This window comes from Protopterus annectens, chromosome 14.part0 (assembly GCF_019279795.1).
Source record: "Protopterus annectens isolate FY-2018-M chromosome 14.part0, PAN1.0, whole genome shotgun sequence".
Taxonomy (NCBI): domain Eukaryota; kingdom Metazoa; phylum Chordata; order Ceratodontiformes; family Protopteridae; genus Protopterus; species Protopterus annectens.
Window position 1 is genome coordinate 568,924,219 of NC_056748.1, and position 23,842 is coordinate 568,948,060.

At 36.6% G+C, this 23,842-nt stretch overlaps 1 protein-coding gene across 1 annotated transcript in view; it reads left to right on the top strand.

The window, feature by feature from the left end:
* PAPSS2 (3'-phosphoadenosine 5'-phosphosulfate synthase 2) overlaps positions 1–23,842 on the top strand; it is a 388,626-nt gene that overhangs the window by 178,432 nt on the left and 186,352 nt on the right. The window contains exon 4 of the mRNA XM_044056309.1: positions 18,233–18,371. Within this exon, the coding sequence (XP_043912244.1) occupies positions 18,233–18,371 (139 nt within the window). The remainder of the gene's footprint in view (positions 1–18,232; positions 18,372–23,842) is intronic.

The window sequence follows — 23,842 nt, forward strand, 5'->3', positions numbered from 1 at the left end:
TATGCTTTGCTGTCTAGAAAAGTTTTTTTAACCTAGAGTTTGGGTTTTAATGCACTGTCACTTCACTGTACATCTAAATGGAAGCACACTTCTTTTCTGTCAGTTTAAAAGTTGTTTAAAGTAATTGAAAACCATTTATTTATGTGGAGAATTTGTGTTTATTTTACTTTGGGGTTGAGAAAAAGCTTTAAAGTGCTTTTTACTGTGTTTGTGTGTGAAAAAAACTGACTTTTAAGGACTTAACATTTTTTACTGGCTCTTGGGAAAGAGATACCATTTTTGGCTTGATCATGGAATAAACTGCTGGTCCCACAGTTGGTCCTTCTTCCAGACACAAAAAGAAAAAAGGTAAGCAAACAGCTTTTGCCACCACAGCAGGCTAGCAATTTGCTTGTTCCCTCAGACCACTCTCATCTTTTACCATGGATCTTTGTGGTGTAGCACCTGCAGCCACTATGGACTGGGGCTTAGCTATGTCCATTGCAGCTGTTGCGGTCACCTTTGTGGGCAAGGAAGAGACATTCTTGTTGGCCCTGGGAGTGGGAATAGGAAAGACTTACCTGTTTAGTCAGAATATTGTGCTCCTCCATGGGGAAGCTGCTGCTGTCATTAATAATACTGCTAGCCTTATTTTCCTGTCAAAAAGAAACAGAAGGCAAATCATATATCTAACAGGAGTAGTTTACTAGGTCTGGCTCTGGGTTTAATTCTGACTATTGATTATTTTATAAGGTGGTTTCTGCTAAAGAAAAGTGAGATAGCTCTTTTCCTGAAGAGATTCAAGATTTTGAATATGAACAGGAAGACGATGGGACAGATACAGGGTTTTCTTCTAAGATTTCTGATTCAGACTCAAAGGAGAGCTCAGTTTCTGATTCTCCCTGTGAGGGTAGGTATTTCTCTGAGACTATTTCCAGAATGTGCCAGTGCTTTCAGTGAGATAACACAGAGGTTTCTCAGTCCCTCAGAAAATACTATGAGCTGTTACAGAACGATTTTCCAGAACCTTCACCCATTCCTCCAATTCTGTCAGCTTTGGAGGATGTGTGTGTCACTGCCATCAGTTTTCCTGACAGTCAGCCTGCTGACTCTAAAAAGGCAGATAGAATGTATGAAGTTCCTTGATCTTTTACGTTTTTATACACTTTTCCTAAACCTGACATAGCATATATAGCTTTAGTTAATCTTACTGGTGCTAACCATTTGTTTAATTCCAATTCTGCTCTTTCTGATAAGGATGGAAAGATTATAAATAAGTATGGGAAAAAAGTAAATGCTTCTGCAACTTTGATTTTCAGAATTTTGAATTGTCGGGCTCATGTATTAAAGTATATTCTGGCTAATTGTGAAAGTATACTGAATGGATTGTCTGCAGTTTCTTCTTTAAAGGAAAAAAACTGCTTTAAATAATGTAGTTTCTTCCATTGTACAAGTCACAACTCATTGTTAGTGTGTGTGTGACTTAGGTGACACTTCTTCTAGGGCCACTGCTACTGTTTTGAGCCTCAATATTTGAGGAAGTTTGCCTTGCTGCATTCTCATAGCCTACAGGTTGATGTGAAAAATGTCTCCTTTGGATAGATATTTAGTTTTTGGTTTCTCTGCTGCCAAGGTTAACAAAAAGTGTGATGAAAGGGGTAAGCTCTTACAGGGAATCTCTAAGATTTTTCAGCCCTCCTTTGCCAAATTTTCTAAGGGATTTTGTAATCCCTCATATAATTTTGGCAAAAAAACAGAGAGACTATTAAAAAGAAATGGTGGCGGGGGGGTTCAAAATAGAATTCAGGAACCCCCACGATTAAGGACAGTCCAACAAGTCAAAATGACTATTTAAGGGACTCTCACTTATCCAGGCATCCCCTCTTCCCTTCCAGAATGTCTGAATCTCCACTTTACTTTTGGTAACAAAATGTCTCAGAGAAATGTATTTTGAAGTTTATTCATGAATATTACAAATGGAAATGGGAGAAATTCCTCCTTTCCAGGGGTATAATTCCTCATCCTCCAGACCACACTCCTTTATTTCTCCCCGGCCTTCATCAGATGCTGTCCCAAGGTGTGGTAGAACAAGTTCCTTCTTCCCAGGTTGGGAAAGGTTTTTATTTAAGAATGTTTTTAGTGCCAAAGAAAGAATATACCTGGATACCAGTTCTGGATCTTTCTGTCCTAAACCTGTTTGTGATAATGCCTAAGTTCAAAATGCTGTCAATTCACAACCTGTTACCTCTTCTTCCTCATTTAAGTTTCCTGGTAAAACTAGTCTTAAAAATGCTTATCACATCCCTATTCATCCAGACTTCAGGCATTTCTTAAGGTTTTATGTGTCTGGATCACATTATCTGTTCTCTGCCTTACCCTTTAGACTACCCACTGCACCAAGAGTGTTCACAGAGTGTCTAGCTGCAGTTATAACTCATTGCAAGCTGCAAGGTATCTATATTTTTCCATGTTTAGATGACTTGCTTATCTTGGCAAAGTCTTTTTCTAAGTGTCATGAATCTCTCTCCAACAGATCATTCAAAACTCTTTTTTGACTCCTTCACAAAGGATAGTGTTCCTGGGGTGTCAGCTCAACACCTCAGTTTAAAAGAGCTTTTGTTATAGGAAAAATAGATGTATATCTAGATCTATTCCTAAGGTTTTCCACTAAGACTTCAGTCACTGCAAGGGAAAACCCCAGGAATGTGGGTGTCATGGCACCTTTGATTCTCATGATACCCTGAAAAGACCCCACATGAGAAAGATACAATGGTTGCCGAAGTCTCTCTGGTCCTGGCACCAACATTCTTTTTTTTGTTACATCCCAGTGCTTGCATATGTCCTCTGCAAGAAGAGTAATCACTAGATGGAGATAGGGAGACCTGCATTTAGAGATACTTGCTTTCTACTTCATTGTTCCAAAGCAGTCAGTCACCACAGACACCCCAGACTTTGCTTGAGGAACAGTTTCAGAAGGGATAAAATTGCAAGGTGCATGGGACACCAAGGACATTTGCAAGCGCATAAATATAAAAGAGATGCTTGCCTGATCAAGGCACTCAACTCTCTGAATCATATTTGGTCCCAAGGTACATCATCAAGCAAGGTTGTTCACCCTTTGCAGACTAGCCATATTAGCTTGGGATATAGCTTTATAGCACAATCTCACTTTTTAGGCATCCTAAATTCTGTTAGAGCAAAACTATGTGGCAGGCAAGCTGAGTAGGACAAGGGCAGACCTTCGCAGATGGAAACTAAATCAGGGGGTTTCCAAGGTTTGATCCATGTGTGGGGAGTTCCCCAAGTAGACCTGTTTGTCTTCTCTCTGAACAATCAACTGACACATTTCTGCTCCCAGGCTCTATGCAAGAAGGCTTGGAAGACAGATGCCTGTTCTTTTCCTTGGACAAGAATGTTCCTGTATGCTTTTCCACCTTTCCACAGAAATCCAGGATATATCTGAAGATTCAGAAGGAGCTCCCCAAGGTAACTGTCCTGACTCCCTTCTGGCCCAGGCTAAAGTGGTTCTCTTCTTTTGGAAATGGCCAGGATCAATTACCACAAGCTTCCTCACAGAATGGATCTACCAGCATAAACTCAGGGGTGTTAGATACATCTCAACCTCGTTGAACTTCAGCTGACTGCCTGGATGATAGGGTCTTAATTCCCTTCAGGCACCTGTTTACTGCGGGTGTACATACAGCAGGTACTAATGGAGGCAAGAAAGCCTTCTGCTAGAAAATCATATATTAGGAAATGGAAAAGGTTTTCTAGTTGGTGCCAACAACATAACCAGCACCCATTCAGGCTAGGTTTTCTCTGGTTTTACAATATTTGTGTGAGTTACTATCCTATGGCCTTTCTTACTTCCCAATCAAGATTCATGTCTATCCATGGATCTTTCTCTTTCAATACATTCTCATAATTAAACTTTTTGAAATCGGTTTTGCATAGAATCCTCCAATAAAACTGATGGCCCTCTTTGTGGTTTTAATTTTTTGTTAGAGCAGCTACCACTTGCTCTATTTGAATGAATCAGCTGGATTACTTGATGTTCTTAACATGGAAAACTGTTTTAGTGATTGCACTGACCTCTGCAAAATGAGTATCTAAACTGCAAGCTCATATGGTGAGTCGGCCCTATCTCATTTTCCACAGAGACAGGATTTCTTTGAGAGTTAATCCTTCTTTTATGCCTAAAGCGGTGTCTGATTTTACTTTAAGCCAAACTATTCATCTCTCTATTTTCTTTCCTGAATCTAAAAATGAGGGGGAAAAGCATACTCTGTACCTTGGGTGTCTACATACAACTTGGGTATTATCTTGACAGAACTAAATCTTTCAGATCTTTGGATCATTTGTTCATTTCTTGTGAAGTAAGAAGGGACAACCTGTGTCAAACCAGAATATTTTCAAATGTTTTTCTTATCACCTTTTGCTCTACTCACCACAACAAAACTATTAACTATTCCAGGCAGAGTCAAGGCCCAAATCTACCAGAGCCTTGGCTTCATCTGTGGCTTTTTGGAATGGGGATTCTGGACCCTTTCCCTTTCACCTCCCAAATGTAGAAAGCTAGGGTAATCTACCCGTATAGCTAAGGTTACAGCAGCAGTGATCAATATGATGAACATAGTACAGTTGTGTAGGTAAACTTACCATAACAATAGCTGTTCGAATGATCAGTTCCACAGTAGGTGCTCCCACCATCCACCCCCCTTGCCTTCTGGTGTGTTATTTATGTCAATGTGTGTTGTTGCTCCTAGCATTCCCCTTTCAGGGCACAGCTACCTCCCTCTCTCTGTTGGCATGAAAGCTCTGAAAGGTTTGGTGCCTAATCCTGTCTTTTCAGTCAACAGGTTGGATGAGTGGAAGGTGCCCTGAAGCTTTGAAATCTGGCCGACTGTTATATCCTTGGCAGGATATAACCCATATAGCTAAATCTACTGCAACAGTGATCATTCAAACATCTACTGTTATGGTAAGTTATCTTACACAAGTCTTTTTGCAAAATCTTTAACATGCAGGTCATCTTTGGGCTATGCTTGAATTGTTGAACATGTTTTCAACTTGTTGCAAGCACTTCTGTTGGAGAGGAGGTAGTTACTCAAATGTCATGAACCCATTGTCTCTTTTTATTCATTCAGCTACTAATAGCTGTAATATAGGAATAAAACAAAGGTAGAGAGCATTTACCTTCCAACTCTTCCATTTCACCTCTGACAGTACCCCCCTCAAAAAAAGTCTGATTTAGCTAGAGACCAACCCCAATTCTTCCACAACCTATCATCACATCAGTAACAGTACAGAGACTGATGCAGGTTGTGGTTAGGCTGCAACTCAGCCTTGCTCTGCAGGAGCATTTGTATGTACGGCCAGACAGTATCTTGATCCTGAAAGTCAGTCTTTACTTCACCTCCCCCACTAAAGAAGACTGATTATTAAAACAAGGGTAACCAGAGCCCAGCCTTGTAGCAAGTTTTTTATAAGACAGTACTGGGGGGGGTTCTATATTAGAACATCGAAGTTTCAGAACTTTGAATGTTCTAATATGGACCCCTATTCAGTGAAAGTTGAAAACATCGAACATATAGAACAGCAAATTTTTTCCTAGGGAAAAATGTTGCTGTTCCAAAACACATACACACAACACAAGCACACCAAACAAACAGCAATCCACACACATACACCTAAAATCTTACACCTAACCCTACACTAAACTATATACACACCACTAACTATCCATTTACCTTAACCCAAACCCTAACCCTAAGGTCCATCACTATCGCACACTCACCTCACCCGCACCCTACCCTAAGGTCCATCACTATCGCACACTCACCTCAACCGCACCCTAACCCTAGCTCACCTACCCCGCCCTAACCCTCACGTCCACACAATCGCACACTTACCTGACCCGTGCCTTAACTCACCTAACCCACCCTAACCCTCACGTCCACACAATCCTACACAATCGTGCACATACCTAACCCTAACTAACCTAACCCGCACTCAATTGCACACTTACCTGAACCCGACCTATAACTTTCCACCACAGCTCTGAAAATACTGAAGCAACAGAAATGGACAACCAAATTCTTTCCCTAGGAAAAAAAATCGGTTTTCTGTTGCTTCGATATTTTCAGCTTTCGTTGAATAGGGGTCGATATTAGAAAATTCAAAGTTTTGAAACTTTGATGTTCTAATATAGACCCTACTGGGGACATATATATAAACTCTGTACTCACACAACAGTAATGAAAAGTAAAAAAAAGACACTGATGTGCACTGCCATATCACACAGCAAATCAGTGTGGTTTCAATGAACTGCAAAAAAAAAAAAAAAAAACATATTAAACCTGCTCATAGTACCTATACTCTCTGGAGTGTTGGAAAGCCATTTTGTCCTATAGTGGTCTTCCTGAGGCTCCAGGTAAAGGCCAGGTGATTAGGAGGGATACTGATTCTAATAGACTCATTTTGGCCAAACCAGTTGTGGAATCACCTTGCGCCAGGAACATGTGAATTACCATCTTCAGAATGATGAAGACGTCAATAGTGTAATAGGTCAAGTACCACCTTTTTGTTTTAAGAATAAATGATTGTTGAAGAGAATTTTGTGTTGTAACAATAATAAAGAACATCATGGAACAGATAAAGTACTCTTTACATATACAATGTCTTGTGGTAGTTGTAATTTTTGCCCTCTGATAGTAATAATATTTTTATCCAGCCAACTACAGAGAGGCTTTATAAGTTTAATGGAACAGCCATTTGTAGGTCTAAACATTTAGTCTACTTAGCCCAATGCTCGATGTATAAAGTATTTTATGTGAGAAAGACTAATCGAATGTTAATGAAAAGGATCAGAGACATTCGACAGGCTATCCCACTAGTTCTTTAGCCAAACATGATAGATACTTCAGAAGAACATAGATTTAAATTCAGAGTGATAGAACTTATAGAATAGAATGGTTACTTAGAGGACGTTAGGAATGTCACAGAAAATAAAGAATTGATTTGGATATTGAACTTACAAGCTGATAAGGAAGGGGGCTTGAATGATAAAGTCTCTTTAAGACCAAGACTGAAATGTAGGAGGCCAAGATTGTAATTATGCTAGTTAATTATTTTATTATGTCATGTGATTTAACAGTTAATGATATTAGTTTGGAAGCACTTACCTCATTTTATTTTATTTTATTAAAGTTCTTTGCCATTTGTCAACACATTTCTTCCTTTTTATTTAAATTAAAGTTGAATTTTAGATTAGGGATTTGATTTATGTGTAAGAGGCTGTTAATGTATTATGTTTAGATGTTTTGTTTTTTATTGAATATTAGTTGAGTTTTTACAAAGTATAAGGGGGTGCTGAAAAGTTCTAATCCTGACCAAGAAGTGAACGACATACAACCATGAAACTTACAAGTTATTCAGCATATTCTCCCTGATGTTCAACACACTTGGCACTTTGTGCCTGAAGTTTCTGTAACCCTGCCAAAAAAAAGTCTGAAGTCTGGTCATTGAAATACTGCACCACTGCTGAAATCACCTCCAAATCACATGAGAATTGCTGCCCTTTCAAACTCTTTTAAAGGTTTGAAAACAGGAAATAGTCAGACGGAGCAAGATCTGGTGATTATAGTGAATGGTCTATACACTCAAACCTCTATTTCATCAAAACATCCATCATTTTGCCAGCCTTGTGAACAGGGGCATTGTCTTGCAAAAAGAGGACTCCTTTCCACAGCTTCCCTCTACTTTTTTCTTTCAATGCCTCCTTTACTTGGCGCAGCAAGTTAAAGTAGTATTTTGCATTAACTGTTTGGCCCCTTGAAAGATAGTCAGTCATTACAACACCTTCCTGATCCCAAAACACTGTGGCCATGACCTTTCCTGCTGACCTTTGGATCATGAACTTCTTGGGCCTTGGTGAACCTGAGTGCCGCTATTGCATGGACTGTTGTTTTTGTCTCAGGATCATAGTGGTGTAACCATGTTTCATGAACAGTAGCTAGTCATCCAAAAAGTTGGCATTAGCTCAACAAAAATGCCACAAAATCAACTTAGAAGTGTATATTCAACATATTTTCTTGTCAGCATTCAAACATTTGGGTACCCACTTGGCTGACAACTTCTGCATTCCCAGCTGCTCATGGATTCTAAACCCAACAGCAAATGTATGTTTGATGTTTGCTGATCTGTCAAAATTAGGTCATGGACATGGTCAACAATTTCAGGAGATGACACCGTTTGAGGCCTCCCAGACCTTGCTGCATCTTCGATCTCAAAAATTTGCACACCACTTCTTCACAGTTGAGTAAGAAGGGCACTTATCACTCAATGTTTGCATCATATTTTCATGGATTTTCTTTGGAGTTTTCTTTTGCAGGAATAGGAACTTTATGATGGCTCTGAGTTCCACACTTGAAAATTCCACACTTTTCATTGACATGGCTCAATCAATGATCTAAAACAGTTTCAAAACATAGCATTACAATTCTGCGAATTGGCACTTTACAAGATGAAATAACACTCTTTTCAGCTACAGAGGCAAAATAATGGTCATAATTTAGAAAGTTGGTCAGGCTTAGAACTTTTCAGCACCCCCTCTTAACTGTGTTGTATATTTTTCGATTTCTTGTTTTTTAAATATATTTGGTTATTGGATAATTGGTATATTGATGTGATTTATGAGTGTTTTTAAATGAAGTGATGTGTACTTACTGGTATTCTGATGAAGTTCTGTAATAAAATAAACAAAAGTGCATAACCAATTAAAAATAGTTATTTTATGTGTATTTGCTCCATGCTGTGACTTAACAGCATTTTTTGGTTTCTTATTTCTAAAATGTACCTTTCTTTTTAAGGCTCCAGTGAGTTTGCCTGTTCCTTTGAGGGGCATTTATTTCTTTTTTCGAGACGCTAACCTTTGTTGTTTTTATGTTAGCCAAGCTAGATTTTTCACTGCCATGATACCTTAAACCTTCTGTAATAGATGCCCATGGAATGTATGCAAATGGCCCTATAAGACAATCGTGTTTCAGCTGTACGGCTTCTGAATATCCACAACTTTTTACTTTTTAAGGCTTTATTAATACATTCAGGCCAATAAAGCCAAACCCCACTAACTGTGACTGCATGTTTTAGCCTTCTTATGACATTATCAACACAGCATAAGTGGACTGGTTGGCTATATTTTAGAAACACAGGGTCTTTAAACCCAGCTGATATCCATAACCACTAAGGTGTGTGCAAAAATATCCCAGCTAACATCCAAACCAAAGAGTTAAAAAGGTCACACAGACAAACCAATTAGTAAAATCTGTAAGAAAAATCTAGCCAAGCTAGAGTTTTCACTATGTGATACCTTAAATCTCCTGTAATAGAGGCTGTAATAGGGTTGTATGCTTATATCCCATGGGCCTCTGTTAAAGGATGTGTAAGGTATCACACAGTGAAAACTCTAGCTTGGCTAGGATTTTCTTGTAATTTTCACAAATTGGTTTGCCTTTGTGACCTTTTCACTTTTTGGTTTGGATGTTAATTGGGATATTTTGCAGACACCTTCATGGTTATGGATGTCAGCTGGTTTAAAGACCCTGCATTTCTAAATTGTGGAGAAACAGTCCACTTATGCTATGTTGATGAGGTCATAAGAAGACCAAAATATGCTTTCCACAGCTAGTGGCGTTTGGCTTTACTGTTCTGTATTTATCCATAAAGACTTAAAAAGTAAAAAGTCATGGACATTCAGAAGCCTTATAGCCAAAACACTAGTTATCCTTAATAGGTCATTTGTATATTTCCCACGGGCCTCTATTACAGGAGGTTTAAGGTATCACACAGTGAAAACTCTAGCATGGCTAGGTTTTTCTTGTAGTTTTCACTAATTGGTTTGTCTGTGTGACCCTTTGCTTTTGTGTTAGCTAATACACTGAAGTTAACATTGCTGTGCTAAAAGAATCACTTCTTAGTCACTGTTTATTCAGCATTTTGGAGTATCAAGCTTTATCAGCCTTTTTTTCTCTGTCTCTTTTTTCAAGAAGTTAAGCTCTCATTATACATTAATACCTCCTTTATTCCCAAGGTAACCACTGAGGTGAGTTTAAACCATTTCATACTTTTATCTGACATTTCCTTCCATATTCCATTCCTGGAGTATGTCTGCTTCATTCCATTGGCAGTTAGGATTTATTTCAAATTACTGCACACTCTCAGCATGCATACAACATCCTGTGGATAAAAGTCTTGTGGATCATGTTCCCAATACAGGATGAAGACTACATACTATTTAACTAGTCTTTATGTGGGGAGGATATGTCCCCTGCATTCCCACAGTATGGGGGCTCTTGCCCACACATCCAGTCTGTAAATGTACTCCCTCTGAGACTGCACAAAAGTGACCTCATAGTGTATTCAGATTTCAGAGGTATAATCTCAAAGCCACCAAATGGAGATGGAGTTTAAACACCTATACATTCTGTATAGTCTTTATTAGTCCAAAGGTTGTAAAGTGGTCAACAGGAATTTTATCCACAGAGTTCTGCAAATGGGCGAGCATTCTATTGTAAGTTGAGATAAATCTGGCAGTTAAGATACTATACCAACAAGATAGGTTTCGTTAAGAAAGCCAACTACTAATTTATATCCTTTATTAAAGACAATGACATAAAGAGTTGCAAAACAATGCCTTTCTGAATTATTGTATCACTACATGACTTTGCTAAAACAAGTATGGTAAGATATTGCAAATGATTCCCACTGGTCATACTACCTGAGCAGTTACCACTTTAGCACAGTTTTATAGGTTCTTCCTTGGATGATGTTGGTGCTGCAGCTTTATGTTTTACCATGCATACATACATTTCCAAGTAACTGCAAGTTAAACAGTTTTGCACTCCAGATCTTTCGTGACCCCTATTGTAAGAAGAATGCTGCAGTAGTTCACACAGTCAGAAAATGTGAACTCTGTTCTGCTTGGCACTCGGGCCTGATAACTCTTGTGGCCACGTCATTCAGTGTTTGTGTGCTCTCACAATAGTGTTGGATCTGTAAGAAGACATTCTGGATACGTGATTTATTTTCTTCCACCATCACCCACCAATTCTCTTTATACATCTGTGAGCAATACTTAGGTTTTAAAGGTGTTGGTTTGAGTGAAATTTTCTTCCATAAGAGCAGAGCAGGAAAATATTGGGGAGTTCTGGATGAGGGAATAGGCTAGGACAAGTCTGAAGTTTGATTAGCATCTTGGAATAATTTGACTGAACAAAACTTGGCATTGAACACAAGTTATGCTAATCCTGTAGTCAGGACATCTTGTCACAGTCTGTGTTATGGAGAACCCCGTTTTTTCAGTTTTCTGTCCATGTTCATTAAAACATTTTCCTTGAGCTCTGTTACATGAGAAAAAAGGTTCATCATAAAGGGTGAAGGAAATGTCAAACTAATTAGAAAGATAGAAAAGAAGGTTCCACACATCAGCTTGTAAATATTGCTAAAAGGATAAGTTGGAGATTTTCACTCTCTCAGCTTATTTTAAGTGATTCTTGCCAGAGCTGGTCATGTTAGCAAGAAGAGAACAAGTACATGGTATGTCATATATAACTGAAGTCATTCCTGTATGGTGGAACAGCTATCTGTCTGTTCACTGGCACAGCTGTTGGCAAATTTCTCATCCAACACCGTTAAAACATTTCAAAGCCTAGCAGAAAAGTACTTTATGATATTCAGGAGGCAGAATGGAAGCAGGTCCTTGAATAGAAGCAAGGTCAATGACTAATAAATCATAGTGTATAGCCCTTGTCTTTATGATCACCATCAGAAGACGTAATACTTAGTCTGACAATGCTTTCAATGAGGGAAGACCGCTGTTGGGACAGTATCATCACCAAATGTTGATGCTGTAAAGGTTTAAAGGCTGTACAGATACAAGTAACTGTATCAATAAAGAAGCTGTGGCTAAAATTTAGTCAGAATGGAACAAGGAGGTTTAAGATTACCTGATTTGAAGGGATATTTCAGTGCTACACAATTAAGGCTCTTATGCATAACACAAGCAGAAAGCTAAAGTTCTTAAGTTCGAAGTGGAAAGGGATGACGATGAGACATAGAAATAATTCAAGAAGTAAGAAAATAATGGAATTCTGGACACAGATCTTTAAGGGAATAAAAACTGTCATACAGAATATTATATTTGTAAAGTAAAAGTATACTAAGAACTAAACCAATACAGGAATGGAGAAATAAGAGTCTGATAATAAGGATGACCGCAATTATGGGTACAGAGAATAAACAAGAGGGGGCTGGAATTTACTGGTGTAAACCGGCCAAGGAACCAAGGTATTGGAAACAAATCATTAGAGAAGGAATTGTAAAAGAATGTGAAGAGGCCAAGAAGACATTTGAATTGCAGGCTAGTGATTGCTTTCCCTATCAGGGATTGATATCTGATTATAGACAAAGATAAAGAGTAGAATCCTAAATGACAGACCTGCACTGGTTGACTTTTTAAAGGAACCTAGAACAAAAACTGTTGTTAAAAAACGGAAATTAATAGGGCATATAAAATATTGTATGATAACTATAGGAACCAATCAGAACAGATCAGAAAAGATTGGAAAGAAAGATTAGATAAGCAATGCACAAAGAAACAATGTGAGAACATATGTTTGACTCTCAAATATCCAACAAAGTCTAGAAGATTTAGGATTTTCGCCTTCAAGTGTTTGCATATATACTTTTATACCCCAAGCAGACTCCAAAGAATTTTTCAAAGTGCAAACTGTTTAATTCGATCAGTCTTGTACCTTGGCCATTCGCCTTCACAGGATTTCAGGAAATCCTGTGAAGGCGAATGGCTGAGGTACCAGATTGACCAAACTGAACAGTTTGCATGTTGAGGAGTGGATTATTTTTTTGTTTCCTTGTGTCAGTTTTGCTCCATTTGTGCAGTATCATTTCCAAATAATTTTTCCTCAGGTAGATGGCTAATGTTGGCAGTGTGATGAGGAAGAAAGAGCAACTGGGAACATATGTTTTGGGAGTGCAATGAGTTGGCAGACTTTAAAAAATCCCCTACAGAGTACTCTGTTAAAAATACTGGGTGGACAAATGATTGTAACTAAGGAAATGATTTTTCTGAGCTGGGGTACAGAATCTGAATTGCCTAGATATAGTGCAACTTTGTTAAGCACAATTCTAGTATTTGCCAAAAAAGCAATTACAAGAAAATGGAAGTCTAGAGCAGTGAATATTTTAAGGGAGATAATAGAACATGAAGTGAGAGCTTTAGAAAAGGGTAGGAGTACATTATAAAGAAAAAAAGGAAATTGTGGGAACAATGCACGTAGAAAATATTTTGAGGAAGGTATGAGGTTAAGAGAAGGCAGGAACTGATTAATTTATGTAATGTTCCTTAGAATATAAGATATGTAACAGTATATGTGATGTATAGCAGACAGGTTATGCAACAAAAAATGTTACTTAGAAATAGAACATGGGACAAATGAAGAGCTACCAAAAACCCAGCTGACCATGAGACCTTTAAACAACTTAGAAATGAAACAAAGAAACTGATAGTCACTGATAAAAGAAATTACTACTCAAAAGTCCAACACGCACAACATCAAAACCCCCAGAAATTCTGGATAGGTATCAACAAATTACTGCACCCAGGTAACTCCAAAACACCTACACCCTCAAACCTCACTCAGACCTCCCCAAATCAAATTGCTGATGCATTTAACTCATTTTTCAAAGATACTGTTACTTCTCTAGCTTCATCCCTATCCCCACCATCCATGCAAGCACCCAACTCCCTAAACGATAATACCCCCTCATTTAAACTTCAACCAGTCTCAACAGATCTCATTCATAAATTACTTACCAAGCTAAAAAATTTTACACCTTCAGCTGACCTCATTCCAGCAGAATACCTGCAGATTGCAGCCAAACCACTGGCCTTCCCTGTCTCTATTTTAATCAATCGTACCATAACAGAAGGCTGTATCCCAACCCTTTGGAAAGTCTCTCATATCCCATTACATAAGGGTGATAACGTAAATGACCTCTCTAACTTCTGTCCCATAGCCTTACTTTCCCCTTTAGCAAAAGTCATGGAAAGATGTATACATAGGCAATTACTTAATCACCTCCTCCAAAACAATCTCCTAGCAGACTGTCAACATGGTTTTAGACCTTATCACAGTACTACTGCTCTCTTGTCTTTCACTGACCATATTAATAAAAATCGGAATAACAACTTACTGTCCTCTGCTCTATTCTTAGACCTCTCTAAAGCCTTTGATATGGTCAACCACACTCTCTTACTTAACATCCTGAAATCTTTTGCTTTGGATTCTCAGGCTATCCCAGTGGTTCTATTCCTACTTAGAAAATAGACAACAAGCAGTGCTATGGGAAAATCACTTATCATCTCTTCTTCCTATCAAAATAGGTGTACCGCAAGGCTCAATACTAGGACCTCTCCTCTTTTCTATTTTTATAAACAACCTAAATAACTCTCTTCCTCAATCAATCTGTATTCAATATGCCAATGATTCAACACTCATATGCTCAGCTTCTTCCATAAATGACCTTCAAAATATCACTCAAAAAGCTTTCACAGCAGCCGAAAACTGGTTCCAACAATATTGCCTCTTACTGAATCCAAAAAAGACTAAACTTTTACTTTTCACTCCATCACATAAGTCATCCTCTTTCACCTTCAATACATCCTCTAACAATGGTAACATAATATCCCCTGATCCTACAACCAAACTTTTTGGTGTCACAACAGACCACAACCTGAACTTCGATTCCCATATTAAGTTAACTATCAAATCAATTAATAGAAAACTTGGATCTCTCTACAGACTTAAACCCTTCCTCACCCCCTCAGCCAGAAGTACTTTAGCACAATCCCACCTACTCTCTACCCTATTTTATGCCTCTCCAATCTATACTAACCTATCTAAAAGTAACCTCAACAAACTAGCAACAGCCTACCATAACATAGCCAGATTTGCAACAGGAGCCCCATTTCGTACCCACCATTGCTCTAATCTCAAACAATTAGGCTGGCTAGAACTACAAAATCATATTCAACTTCAGCAACTGACCATCACCCACAAAATCTTTCATCAGCCCACTAAGACCACTATACTCTGTTCCCTTATTACCCCATATAAAAACATCTCTTCCCTATGCTCTGCTACCAAACTACTAGCTGCCTCCAACAAATCCAACAACAAAGCTGGGGATAGTCTGTTCTCCAACTGTACTGCACCCATCTGGAACAAACTTCCAAGTGAACCTTTGTCTATTACCTCTTTACCTAATTTCAAGAAGCAGCTAAAATCATGGCTGTACTCCCAGTGGCTCTGCCCTTGTTCTAACCCTGACTAATCATTTGCTCTCTTTTTTTCCATGCCTTTTCCTTCTCCTGCTATCCATAACAAGATATTCTCTTTCTGTTTAGTTCTCATCTACTCTTGGACTCTCAATACCACTAGGATGGATGGATGTTTAACAGAAAAATCTGTTGTACTTTTTCCTGTTGATGCTAGTATTAGTTTTAGACTTTTATGAAAATGGTATGTACTACATTCTGTCTGTTAAATACACCCTCTGTACAACTATCTTTCTAAAATTATGTCTTACTGTGGAGCTTTTCTCCCCGGGCCTCTACTGAAAATGGGCATTTATCCAGCTAGACTAGCCCGGTGAACAAATGTAAAATAAATAAATAAATAATGATTGTAAATATGAACTTGTTAATATGCTTTGATTACTTTTATATAAATGTAAGTTTGCCTATGTCACAAGTGATAATTCAGTAAGGGCATTTTCAGAATGGAGACCCCCAAAGTCCCACCCCAAGTTCTAAAGAGAGCAGACAGGTTATATAGGGATCAGACTGACAGATCACATTTGTACTGGAACCACAATGCAAATTCACTAGCAAGCATACTACCAACAGGGAATCAGAAGAAAACTTAATTATGTCCCCATCATTACAACGAACCAAAACTGGTTAACAACCCAGTGAAGAGACATTGTATCTTAACTACCCTGAATCATAATTAATTAATGGGGCATAATTGTACACCAGTTCACAGATACTCTGTAGGCTCTCCCAATGGTGATGCAAAGGACACCTTAGTAATGAACAACCACTATTAATAACTCTATGCAGTCACATAACAACATATGGCTTCAGCATCCAGGGCATCCACCACAGAGTCACACAGAAGGAGACATCTTTGGCTTTTACTTAACAATAATCAGGTGATATGAAGGCAAAACATATCAGCATCTCTGTCAAGGAGGGCCAGCCCTCACAGGATCAACTAGATGAGCTAGAGAGGACAGGCAAAACCATGTAATTTTCTGTCAGGCAACATGGATTTCATAACAAATATAATACACAAACAGCCCTATTTACAGCAACTAACTTCATCATTGAGGCAATGGAAAAGTGACAGTTAACAGATGTCCTTTTTATATAATGACCTAAAATGTGATTTTGAAGCAGTCAGCCATGATCTATTACTTAAAACACTGGCTAGTCTTGGCATAGATAGGTCCCTGCTTAGCTCTATAATTTATTTATTTAGTTTGTTAATCAGGTAGGTGGACTGGGGCAGGGACATTTTTCAGCCATAACCCAGGCCATAAATCTGAAATGAAAAACATCATCATCATAAAAATAATAACAATAACAATTCACTGTCTAGTTTTCTGAAATTTAGCTTGTGCTTTACTGTAAAACACAACAACATCAATGCTGTTCAGAATCTTTAAAAAAGTGAACACAAGATCCTAACTGGCTATTACTAACCCCAATGGTGTTCCTATACCAGTAGCCAAATAACAAATATATCTAGATATAACTTATCAGCAACCATTGTTTACCAAATGTACAAAATATCATAAAAATAGCTCTCAGACCTGTTAAAATAGTATAGAAGTACTCAAAGCTACTTCCCTTTGAATCAGGGAAATCCCGGGTATTATAAATGCCCAGAATAAAATGTTGTATAACTTTACTTGCGTTGAAGTCAGCCCCGAACACCCAAACCGTTGTAATGCAGTAAAGAAGATATGCATATTCATATCCATAGGGGCCCAAGACAACATCAGTGCTGCTCACTGGAAAAAAATATATCTGGCTGCCTATCACTACAAAGGCCACTCTGCTACTAATCTCATTGAAATATAAATTACTACATTACTACTGTTGCCCACCACTAGCAAATAAACTGCAGCACAGAAAAAAGTTATTCCCTTCACTCATCTATTGACACTGCAATGTTACTGTCAAGGTCATACTTCTCCAAAGCATAGGAGAAAAAGCATTCTCGGTGCTTGCATCTACAGCATGAAACTCTTCACCTCAAAATATGAGGTGTCCCCAGGAATTATGTACTTTTAAAAAGAAGCCAAGTCAATTCCTTACTGAAGAGTACAAGTGTCATTATTCAGATGCTGTAAACATGGGCTCAAACAGCTTAATCATACTTGAAAAGTTAGCTTACTTAGTTATCTTAGTATAATTTTGACATGGTACAGTCTTTGAGTATTTATTCTTAGAATATGTGGCCTTTGTATTATTTCACAAAATGAGTGATTATTGTTACACACTGTAAATATTGCCCTCTCATTATTGACAAACATATTATTTGCGTGTCTGTTACATTCATTTTGTATCTATTACTAACAATTTCTCTCTCTGTACTGTATAGTGTCTGTTAAATATATTTTAGTGTTGGAAAAGTCATAACTGCCAATTTGTCATGGTCATGGTTAGTAATGATCTGTGGACCAGTCTACCAACCTGATTAACAAAGTAATAAATAAATAAGTAAAGTTTTGATTTTGTAATTGTACTCACTGAGAGTGCTTTACAAGGTAAAAACAACTTCTTTAGGCTTTCTTTTGTTTATATTATGGCCTTGCACATGTGAAATCAAGATTTCTTATAACCTTAACTATTTTAATATCCGCAGTGTCACTAGCTTGCAGGGTGTAAATCTGAACAGTTATTATTAGCCATTTTTCTAGATCTGAATTCAGATACTGTTTTATCCAGAAACTAAAATGATTATGTCTGTTAGTTTCTTTTTATGTTATTAATAAATGTAATAAAACAATGTGATGCTAAAAACAAGGATAACATCTTTAAAATTTTAGTAAAAAAGTCAGATGTGTTAATAAAAAACATTTCCATTTTATCATATCTTTACAGGATCGTGAAAATGCAAGAAAAATTCATCAAAATGCTGGACTTCCATTTTTTGAAATATTTATAGATGCGCCTCTTGACATATGTGAAAGTAGGGATGTGAAAGGTCTATATAAGAAAGCACGTGCTGGAGAGATTAAAGGTACAGTACCCAATGTTGATCCCTTCTGCTGTTCAGCTGTACAAAACTCTGGGATATCTGTTTAGCAGAATGTAAGTATGTATGATTTTGCTAAAGTGCACATTAAAGGACCAGTTCTAGTCCTCTCCTGGAAAATAGTGATACTGATGTAGAAGATTTCTTTGAACGGTTATGTACAGAAAGAGAATACTAAAAACAGGGACCAAAGGTGGTATTTGTACTTCTAGAGGTAATTTGGCTAGGGCATCAGAGAACTTCCCCTACCACTACAATACTCACAGTGCATGCAGCCAATGAGTGAGAGCATCCATGCTGCTCCTGTCACAGTGGCAGCCGGGAGAATGACTCACAAAACTTGACGACACAGGAGTGTGGGGTAGTGGTGAATACTGACTCCTCAAAGTTGTTTTTGGAAGGAGAGGAGGAGAGATTTGGCATGGAAAATTCGGAGGGACAGCAAATACGGGATACAGAAGATGTGTTTCAGAAGAATTTGTTCAGAGATTTGAGGGGAGAGGAGTGACAGCAGGAAGATGCTATTATTAGAACCCTCCAGGTGGGATGGTTACAGCATGATATATTGGCAGAACTCATAAACCAGAGTGAGCTGGAGACATGGAAGAATATATCTTGGGGAGACATGTTGGAAAGAATTAATATAGAGGAGAGACAAGATGAAAAGAAAAGGACATTTGCAGAAGTAGACGGAGAACAGAAGGAAGAAAAAAAAGAGAAGAAAACAGAAAAGATGGAAAGAAAGAAAGGAGTAGGTAGCAAGAATTCAAAACAAAGAATTAGAAATGGACAGGTATGAAATATGGGGCAACATTTTTAGGCCTTTAGGAATCAAGGCACAACAGGTAAGAGCTTTTAGTTTGATTAAAAAGAGAGACTTAATGTGACATTTTCTTTGAGACTGCTGCAGTATTAGAAACTGATTTTTGGGAGAATAGGAAAAAAGAAAGGAAACGTATCTATGGAATAAATATATTGTAAAGATATTTGTTCAGGAAGCACAAAAAAGTTAATATACAATTGCGGACAGAAGCTGAAAGAGAAACTGTTAAAATATTTACTAAAGAACTTTAACCAAGAAGTGAAGGTAATTTCTAAAGTACTTGATAATAGAGCACTTTGGATAGGGACTTAGTACTGTAATGCGATTTTCAAAATGGAAAAATTTCAAATATTCCTAGCATGCTTAACGTTGATGGTCACAGAGCTGTTAAGTGTTGGCGACAACCAGAAACATGTTTTTTGTTGTAGGAGGGAGGACATTTTGTAAGTAACTGTGATAAGAAAAAATGTTATTTATGTGGGAACACTGGTCATGATGATAGAAAATGTGAAAAGAAATATTATAAATGCAAACAGATATTTATGGATGGATTGTGAGAAAGAGAAAAGTTCAGAATTAATATAGAAAGACATAGTAGAGAAGAGATACATAAAGAGCAATTACAACAAGGAAAAACAAAAAGATAAAAGGGAGAATGATGACTCTAATCAGGAAAAAAGTGTGATTCATAAACAAAAAGGGGAAGGGGAGAGGGAAGATGGATCAGAAGTTCATGACGGAGAAGATATAGACTTGAAAATGGTTAAAAAGGAAAAATTAAATTGGAAAAAGGATGTAGGTATAATAGTAAAAAAGAAAGGAAATGGATAAGTAAATCATTTATTATAAATTAAGGCAAATAATCTTAGAATTTTATCTATCAATGTTAATGTAATGTAATAAGAAGGATTGGGGTGTTAGAATGGTGTAATAAGTGTGAGGTAGATCTCATAATCTAATAGTATTATAGAATGGTAAAGGTTTAAATAAAGAAGAAGGAGAGCAAATAGATACTTTATGGATAGGAGGTATAATGTAGAATTTGGGTAGAGAAACATGTTCAAGGATTGCCAAGTTATATAGAATGGGAATAAAACTGATGGATTATACTTTAGTAAAATTACAAACATGAATAGTAGTTGACTGTAGGTGTGAAGAGAAAGTTTACAGACTTACAGCAATCTATGCTTATGTGATATGTAAAGAAGGAGAGAAGTTATTTCAAAAAATGCTGAACTATGTTATAGTAAATATGGACATAATAACAGTAGATTTTAATTGTGACTTGAAATGTAAATGCAAAAAGAGAAATCAGATAAGAAAATAATAGAATAAATAAAATGTGTGAATTTTGAGTTATGGAACTTAAATAAAAATACATTTAGAAGAGAAAAACTGAAAACAGAAATAGATTATTTTTTGATATCTAAAACTATAAGAATAGTTATAGAAGCAGTAGAAATATCTTTTTTGGATCATTTGGCTGTATGGATAGAAATAGAAGAGAATAAAGGCAACAAAAATTGGGAGAGGAATAAAGAGAATTAATAAAAAGGAGTGGAATGACAAAGGTAGAAAGGATATAATAATGTCATGGAAAGATCACTTGACTATGAGAGATTGTTATAATCAGTCAGAGTGGTGGATAATACTTACAGAGAAATATATGTAATGTGGGAAAATAAAAAAGATAGATAAAAAGGAATAGAGAGAAACACAAAAATCTGCTTTATACAATATGGAGAGGAGTGAAAGAGAATATTTCAGTGAAAGGGAATATTTCAGAAAAGAAGAAGACATTTATCAAAAGAATCAAGAAAAGAATTAAAGATTTATTATGTAAACAAAAATATTTTCACAAGGAAAAAGAAAGAAGTATCAGTATTTGAGTAAACAAATATAAAGGAAGATCGCGGCATAATGATAGAAATGAAAAATGAAGCTGGAGAACTTGAAAGAGAACAAAGGAATATTATGAATATTATAGTGCAGTATGTTAAAGAGATGGTAGAAAAGTGATACAAAGGAAAAAATTGTAATTGGAAAATGAAACAGTGTAAAGAAGAAATGAAAAGAGAATTGGAAAAACAAATTACAATTATGAATTTATAGAAGGTAATTAAGGAAATAAATATAAATTCAGTAGCAGGACCAGATGGTATAGGATATTTAATTTATAAAAATTTGATACAATGGCATAAAGATATTTTGGTAGAAATATCTAATAAATGTTTAAATAATGGTATTTGTTATGCAGAAATATGTAGGGATATTGTGAGATTTATATGTAAAAAGGGGAGAAGAAGGAAATTAAAATTGGAGGACAGTAATGTTGAACAATAGTGATTATAAGCTATTTATGAAGGAGATAGGTGAACATAGGAAAATATGATATAGAAATATAATGATGCAAAATTATTGTGTGAATCCTTGGGGACATCTAACAGAAGAGAAAATAAAACAAAGAAATAGTGTGTGAAGAATGTTGTATGTCTAGATTTTTTTATGGAGGTTACAAATTAATAGGTTGCCATTAAAAGGAAATATACCTTATAAAAAAATAAATGAAAAGACGTCATTTTTGCAGTGAATTAAAAATGGCAGATTGTGTTTTCCTAATATTTAAAAGAGAAAAATGTATGGGAAAAATAATAGAAAAGAGCATTGTGAGAGAATTATGAGATTATAAACAGATTAATATGGATATGACTGAATATGGATTTTATGAGAAATATAGTAAGAAATATGTTATTAATTTGGATAGAAAATATTTTTATGTTGTATGGGTAAAATGGAATGAAAGACTTAATGAGACTATGTTTAATGGAAACTGGATATTAAACATAATACGGAAAATCAAATGGTGGTAATGGAAAAAGGAGTGGGAGTCTATACAAATGCCATATTTTGTTAGTGATTGAGGAATATAAATTTAATATAATTTTGTGTACATATATAAATATGTAGATATGTAAATTTGAATACAGTTATATAATAAAGGAACCCTACTCTTTTCGGTAGGTGCCATGGAATCTTTTGCACCCACCTGAGCTACCACCAACTCAGGCAGACCTTGGTTTAGCATTTCATCCAAAGGAAAGCACATTTAGGAGTGCAGCACTCCCCTTATGTTTCACTGTAGTATCAGTACTGGAAATTAATCCATGCACCTGAGGTGGAAATAGAACCCACAGCCTTCTGATCTTCCTACACCAAAGGTGAGTGTGCTATCTGTTATGACACTGGCACTAAATAAGCTAACACATGTCCTTAAGGGTGAACCAAATGAGGCTCTGGAGCTGGAATGGAACTAAGATAATAATGAAAAAATGGCCAAAGTGTCTGAACTCACAACAATACTTTATTGTATTTAAATTTAGTAGAGGGGTTCAAACAACAGTGTTTCAGGGCAGGTTAACCAAGTACTAATCAATCATTAAACACAGACTGCATTTTCATGCTCATGAAAGAGATTCCACAGTGGACAGTAGAAATAACATGAGCCTTCATTACACTAGTGATTCTAAGGACAGTAGACGTATTTTGTTAAAAAACTGGCACATCCTTCAATGTGATGACCAATTTAAAGTATATTTTAATAAGCCACCAACCTTCACATATAAAAACTGTTTCAACATTAAAAAGATCCTAGAGAGACCTAACAGGTTAGTTGGTGGTGGATTTCCCAGAGCTATTAGATGTGGAAGCTGTCATCAATGCAGTTATATTGATTCTAATATTGAAGGTCCTTTGTTCACTGTTATCAGCAAAACTGCAAGTTATGGGAAATATAACTATCTATCCTCAGGAGTTTATTTAGCATGGTGCAGGTCATGTACCGCATTCTACATTGGAAATACTAACACCTCTTTAAATAAAAGAATCTACCAACACACACACACACACACACACACATATATATATATATATATATATATATAGATATATATATAGATATATATATATATTGTATACAGAGAAAAAGATAGCAAAAGTGCCTTAGCTAGGCACTCTCTGGCATGTGAAAACTTTGTTAAATTCAAGTTCTGTGTTTTGGAACAAGTGGGGTGTGGAATCATGGATGGGGATTGGAAAAACGATCTGTTGCATTGGGAAATGATATAGCAATTACATTCAGATGCGACTTCTTTCCCCCGGACTTAATGACTCAATTTCAGTTACAAATGATCTCAAAACATGATCTTCCAGACTGTAATAGTTAATAACCTACATTTATGCTATGTTTTGTACTTATTTTATCTGTATGTTTCATTTTACATGTGTGCATTTTAAGTGTACAACATCATTGCTTGTTTTTTCTTTTTTGTTGCAGTGATTGATAATTACACACTTGAAGTCTCATTGGATGTTAGGCCAACAAAGTATCTTTATTCATATGCTTACAACCAACCAATTTTACATTCTTTTTGTTGGTTTACAAGTTGGTTGTAATGATGTGATTGGTTGCTTACACACAGAGTACACACAACTATTACTGAGAGCATTGAATGAGCTTTAATTTGTCATCTTTCCAGTTTTTTGAACAATGTGGCACATTCATTTCTGTATTCATAATTACTTACATTCAGGTATTTTTTTTATATTGGGTGATTCTATGTATTCAGTGTTACAG